The sequence below is a fragment of the Zootoca vivipara genome, chromosome 5 (genome assembly GCF_965207765.1).
Source record: "Zootoca vivipara chromosome 5, rZooViv2.hap1.1, whole genome shotgun sequence".
Taxonomy (NCBI): domain Eukaryota; kingdom Metazoa; phylum Chordata; class Lepidosauria; order Squamata; family Lacertidae; genus Zootoca; species Zootoca vivipara.
In genome coordinates, this window is record NC_142588.1 from 43,581,026 (window position 1) to 43,587,920 (window position 6,895).

The window sequence follows — 6,895 nt, forward strand, 5'->3', positions numbered from 1 at the left end:
CAAGCAAATATGGTTTGGATTGTAACCATGGAACAGGTTGCTTATATTTGGATCAGATTCAGCCAGACCCTATTTACATTCCATGATTCCGTGGTTCTGGTTGTGTCTCTTTGTCTTTCTCATTTTGTGTGTTATTATGGGGCAGTCAACGTGGTTCCCTACTTCCATCTTTCCTGCCCATTGGCCACATTGGCTGGGGCTGATGGGAGTTGTACTTCAACTGGAGGGTACCACATTGGCTACCCCTACCATACTCTTTGCCCAAGGCACTCAGAACAGTTTCTGCATGATTCCCAGAGGTTTCCCATCCAGGTTGTTTGCAGAAGCAGATCTCCGTTTTTAGCAATAGAACTAAGTCACCCCCAACATTTCTCTGTTTTTGTTTGTTTGTTTTCATCATGAAGTACTTCCTCAAACAAAATGATTTTTATTTTGGGAGGGGGGTAGATTATTGGTTTCTGTAGGATTGGTAAAAACTGGCAAGGTAGATGGATAGCTATCATTATTCATCTGCTGCCAAAAAGAGGAAAACAAGCAAGGAAAGTAGCATTAAACAACTTTGCTGCTCAGATCATAAGGTAGGTAGCTAAAAGTAGATATCTCCATGCTGACTTTAGTAAATCTGATTCAGCCCCATTTTTATTCCCTTTCTTGTTTTAGATGGTCATTTGGTGTGCTAATGTGGGAGATCTTCACTTTAGGAGGGTCACCGTATCCAGGAATTCCAGTGGAAGAGCTCTTCAAGTTGCTGAAAGAAGGACACAGAATGGACAAACCTGCCAATTGCACCAGTGAACTGTAAGAAGTCTTTCTTGCTGGGCCATGGACTGAAGAGGGATGTGCTGATATAACCGACAATATTTATATGATACAATGGGAGCACTATAACATTATATGCATGTACACACAGGGCAGGTTCAAAAATGAGTACAGTGGTGCCTCGCTTTACATATGCCTCGCACGACGAAAAAATCGCTCCGCGAGTTTTGCACTCCATGAGGCATTCATAAGACGACAGCTAATCTTCCTTTCCCAGGGGGGACGGAGCCGAAACGCGGCGGTGCGGCAGCTGCCCCTGCCTGTCTTCCCCTTGGCTCGGGGAAGACAGGCGGGGGCAAGCAGCGCCCGCTGCGATTCAGCTCCGTCCCCCGCCGCCACCTCTAGCCCCGCACCCCAGACACGGAGCGCAACTTCGGAGACGTCCGAAGTTGCGTTCTGTGTCCGCAGAGGCTGGCGAGAGGCGGGGGCGGGGGAAGACCCCAACACGGAGCGCAACTTCGGACGTCTCCGAAGTTGCGTTCCGTGCCTGCTGTGCGCTGCAAGAGGGGGGGCGGGGGAAGGTCTTTCCCCACCCCCGCCTCTCACCCTGCACCCCAGACACGGAGCGCAACTTCGGACGTCTCCGAAGTTGCGCTCCGTGTCCGCGGAGGCTGGCGAGAGGCGGGGGCGGGGGAAAGTCTTTCCCCCGCCCCCGCCTCTCGCAGCGCACAGCTGGCATGGAGCGCAACTTTGGAGACCTCCGAAGTTGCGCTCCGTGTTGGGGGAGGCTGGCAAGGCGGTTGCTGGGAGAAGAGAGTTTCTCTCCCCCCCCCCCGCCGCCGCCTTGCACACAGCCGACATCGGACGGGGCTTCGGAGACCTTCTCCAAAGCCCCATTGCATGCCACTGCCAGTCCCCCAGAGCCTATAGGAACGCATTGATTAAGTTTCAATGCATTCCTATGGGAAACTGGGACTCGCTAGACGAAAAATTTGTTACACGAATGGACCCGTGGAACGAATTAATTTCGTCTAGCGAGGCACCACTGTATTAAAAAAGATGAAACGAATCAGTCACAGGAACAGGGAGGGTCCTGCTGTTAAAAGTCAGGATAAACACCACATGTCTGATACTGCATATTTTTAGCAATGTAAACAGGAAGCAAGTGATTTGGGAAAGTTTTAATTATGCAGTCAGTTGTGGAGCTGCCAAAAGTACACCTCCATAAGTTGATCTTTTTGTTTAAGTTGCACTTAGACCAGGTCCAGCTGCAGACTTCAGGGGCCTCAGCACAGTGCTGCTGATACAATACCACTGAAATGCAACAAATTTCTATATTAAATTGATCACTGAAATGCAACAAATTTCTATATTAAATTGATCAATAAAACAGTAAAACTGCTGAGAGTGCATACACTGTCAAAGAAAGGAACTTTTGTATTTACAAATAGTGAAAGAAATTTCCACAAGAACCGTTCTCTGTTTGCCTAGTGTATGCTTCACATAATGGTTACTCAAATTCTCCCCTGTCTGCTGCCTTGAGCTTCATTTCAAAAGACAGAACATAGGCTACTAAGGATAAAATAATAATAATAATAATAATAATAATAATAATAATAATAATAATAATTGTATATGTAGAATACAAATAAGCATCAATGGGAATCACCATCGTTCATAATGCATGCATCTTAAATACATGTGAACACACCCTGGCTTTAACTGAACAGCCCTGAAGTATTGTGAATAAGGAAGATGCCTGACATAGACACATTGAGTTAATTAACACAGTGAAATGCTGCCTTCCACAGCTACATGATGATGAGAGATTGCTGGCATGCTGTGCCTTCCCAGAGACCTACTTTTAAGCAGCTTGTGGAGGACTTGGATCGGATCCTCACTCTCACAACTAACGAGGTGAGTAAGGCACTTGCTTTTTAAATTTCTGAAAGAACAAGCAAAATGCTTCCATTGTTATAAGGAGCATCTTAAATGAGAGCATGCCTATTGCAAGGTATGTGTAGGAGAGTTTGTGCATTGCAAGGCCCCTGGCAATGAAGGGCACGTGCACAAGTTATGCACAATACACATTGCACACATACCCTGGTAGCATCCCTGTTCACGGAGTACAAAGCACTAAGCCCTGGTTTTGCCCATACTACAACCATGTCCGAGTATCTGAAAAACAACCATTAATTTCTATGGATAAACTAAAAGAGGTGCATTCAGTGTATTAATCCCAGCCAGTGAGAACCAGCCCATTCCATCCTGAGTTCTTTTTCAGTCTTAAAGTGCACTGCAGTTTGATTCTGATTTCTATATACAGTATGTAGATATAGTAGAAATAGAAGTCTGAACACAGCAGCAAGATCAGTTAAGTATCGTAGATGAGAAACAGTATTGGGGATTCTATTGAACCCCCAAATTATAAAATTTATTAGGCTTGCATTTTAATTTGAAATGGAGTTTCTGCCCAGGTTGGTATTTATTTTTGAAGTAGTACACCCTTGAATACCAGCTATCATGGATTGTCTTTCCATGGTATATTGTACCCAATAAGGGGAAAGGCATACCAGAATATGACAGAAAATTGTGAGCTGCCTGGACTTCCCCACATCTAGGGGGTCATACTATAGCCACATATTGAAGCTGACAACCAAGTAAGGATTATCACATGAATTCGTCATCTGAACCATCCTTCAGTGAATATATGGATCTGTTGAATATGTGTGAATCACTGGGTATCCCAATAGCTTTCCCCTTCCATTTATGGTATGAATTTCCCGCTCCATATTTTTTTCCTAAAAGCTGTCATGCTAATTTATATTGAGGAAATGATGACTTCTTTTGAAGTCAATGGGAGATTTGCCATTGATGGTGGAGGCGCCACAATTTTAGCCTGTGCATACTGATAGATTCCTATTGTCTCTAAATAGACACGGAGATCACAGGGACCAGACATGAAAGAGTACTTACAAGATATGGAAGTAACATCAGATCAAAAGTGTACTATGAACTTTTTTTGCTGTGTGCCATGCTCCTGTTTATTTTACATTGAATTCATCATCACTGTCTTAATAGGAAAACATTCACTGTTGATTTTTTTTAAAAAAGAAAAATCACGTAATTTGTTAAAACACACACAACCCAGCTTTTAAAAATTGATTTTTCACATCTTAGAATCGTAACTTGTGGTTTAGCAAATGAAGAGATTGGTATTTAAATGAATACAGCTGTGCTGCAGAAGTTGAAAGAGAAGCAGCATTTCAAGGAGAAAAATAACTTTATTCTCCTGCCAAAACTGTTTCTAGAACTTCTATAGCCCTGGCTTCAGATTCAGCTGACACTATTGCTCTTTTTCTCCTCTTCCTCTTCTTTTTAAAGATTTATTTTCATTAAACATTTACAAATAAAATGACACAGAAATGTAGCTGTTATAAGACCGTACAAAGCGAATTGCAGTACAGTAGCAAGGAAAGTATCCACCAATGTAACATTGTGAGCACTCTGCTCCCATGGACTTGGAAATTCATCTTAAGGCAAGGATCCTGTGCCTTAGAACAGGCATCCCCCAACTGTGGCCCTCCAGATGTTTTGGCCTACAACTTCCATGATCCCTAGCTAACAGGACCAGTGGTCGGGGATGATGAGAATTGTAGTCCAAAACATCTGGAGGGCCAAAGTTTGGGGATGCCTGCCTTGGAATGATCCTATGCCCCACTTTCAAAGGGCCTTTCCATATACCGGTAGGAGCTGGATAGACTGGGGGATACAAAGTATGCTTTTCCTTATATATATGAAAGGGAAATAGAAAAACCAAACTTTCTCAAACCTATCCCTTTTTGACACACCCCTGATGGTCTTCCTCTTCTGGGTAAGAAAATCCAGATGGCTATGTCACAGACTTAATTAATCCAGGTCTCCATTGGTGGCTCTGGTTCAGCTTCCCGTGACAAGACAGAGTTGGTCACTCTACCATCAACAAGAAGAATCCTAGGTCCCTGTGCTTAATCACTGGGTTTTATTTGCCCCCCCCCCTAGCTATGAATAGGAGACAAGCGACTAGGAAGGTTATCTGTGATAGACTCATTGAATGAAAGTGCCACGCTCCCTCTGATTTCATTGGGGCTTGCTCAAAATCATTGCTAAGTTTATTGAGTTCCACAAATGCTGGTGGAAGCAACTACAGTGAGCAAAAATATATAATTAGAGCCCCGTACTGCAGTGACTTGGGTATTACTTGCTTGAGCACATGTAAATTGAAATATGATATTATAAAATACAAAATAGCCAGCTTAACCAAATGGATATTGGAAAGAAAGGATCGTTCTCTCTGCAAATTGTTTCCATGTGCTGGAAAAAAATAGTTCTGTGTAGGGTGAAATTTTGTTTTTATCATCATAAGCAAAATGTTTGCTTTTGATGTGGCTACAGTATATGTCTCAACTGGTGTGGTTAAAGTTGATGTTGTTGGAACTGACACATCTGCCTCAGAATTCCCTTTTTTGTTGGTTTGGGTCCCCCGCTCTTTTTTCACACTCCTCTGGTGACTTCTAGATTTATGAGTAGCTCTTACCCCCCCCCCCCCGCCGTCTAAAGAGCTTAAGGCCTTCTTTCCCTACAGTGTTATCCTCACATCTACTCTATAAAGTCAAGTTAGCTGAGAAATGAAGCCGGCAGCCCAAAAGAAAGCATCGTGGCTGGGTAGGGATTGAACCAGAGTTTCTCCAGTCTTAGTTCTAACACTGGCCCTGTGTGCACATCATGAGTAAACCATAGTTTGTACCATGATTGTTCTTGCAAGGGCTCCTTCATGCTTGTATGCAGATGAAATGACCCACAATATATGGCTTTGCATTCCATCCAAACCCAAGTATCATGGTTTGTTTTGCTTCCAGCAAATCACAATCAGTAAGCCAAGAAAAACCCTTTGGGGTACAGAGCACCAGTGAGATCAGGAAAATGGCAGAGCCTTCTTATGCATGCTTACAGTAAGCTATTAACCATGGTTTACTGTGATATGTGAACTGGGTCAAGAAAGCTACTTTTGAATGCTGAATGGTGTCAGCCTGTTTTTCGTTTGTGTTTCTATACGAATGTGATATTATTTAAACACACACACACACACACACCACAAAAGTAAATGTGTACACTCCTAAAGTAAATACTTGTATGAATTGTTCTTACAGGAGTACCTAGATCTCAGTGGACCACTGGAACAATATTCCCCTAGCTACCAAGACACAAGGAGTTCCTGTTCTTCAGGTGATGACTCTGTTTTCTCTGCCGATCCGATGCCTTATGAACCTTGCCTCCCTAAGTACCAGCACATAAACGGCAGTGTCAAAACATGAAAAGAACCCTTATTTTATTCCTCAAAGGAGTAAGGAAGCAAGAATGTCTACCTACCATGTGAAAAAAGAGCCTTTCTTCAGACACACAGGATTTTTGTTTGTACATATGAATTGTAGGGACCAAAACAAAAGCAAAAAAATTGGCAAAAAGTGTTATGATCACACTGGGGGGAAAGTGTTGTACTTTGGAATGCCAAACAATTTTCAGAAGAAGAATTTTATGGGCCATATTTGGATGCCAGTTGACAGGTCTGGATGCCGCAACACACTTTCAACATTCAGTGGACCAGTTGGACTTGAGGCAAATGCTGGCTCAGCCTTCCTTGTTTATTTTGTAATATTTGGAGAAAATATATGTTGACACACACTTACAGAGCACAAATGCAGTATATAGGTGCTGGATGTATGTAAATATAATCAAATATGTATAAATATATATTATATATATTTACAATGAATTATTTTTTGTATTGATTTGAAAATGGATGTCTCACTTCACCAAGCAAAATTAGCCTTTTTTTTTTAAAGAAACAGCTACCTGTAATTGCTGTTCATACATAAAACTTTCCTTTTCTAAAAAAATATCACCACCTAAAGGTGAAAAATACTTTGCTTTCAGGGAAAATTGTTATCTCATTAATTTATTAATTAATTGGTAATGTACAAAACAATTAATCTTTTATAGGGTTGTGTTATTTTGTAATTTAAATGGCATTTCTATGCAGACAGCACAGAGAACTAGTAGATATATTGCTCAAACTTTACTAGTTGTCAGATCTTTT

General features: G+C 42.0%; 1 protein-coding gene across 12 annotated transcripts in view; it reads left to right on the forward strand.

The window, feature by feature from the left end:
• FGFR2 (fibroblast growth factor receptor 2) overlaps positions 1-6,636 on the forward strand; it is a 139,463-nt gene extending 132,827 nt beyond the window's left edge. For all 12 annotated transcript variants that reach the window (XM_088670498.1, XM_088670497.1, XM_035138085.3 and 9 more), the window contains 3 exons: positions 661-798; positions 2,571-2,676; positions 5,949-6,636. In XM_088670498.1, the coding sequence (XP_088526624.1) occupies positions 661-798; positions 2,571-2,676; positions 5,949-6,113 (409 nt within the window). In that variant the 3' untranslated portion in view covers positions 6,114-6,636. The remainder of the gene's footprint in view (positions 1-660; positions 799-2,570; positions 2,677-5,948) is intronic.
• Positions 6,637-6,895: the final 259 nt, after the last annotated feature.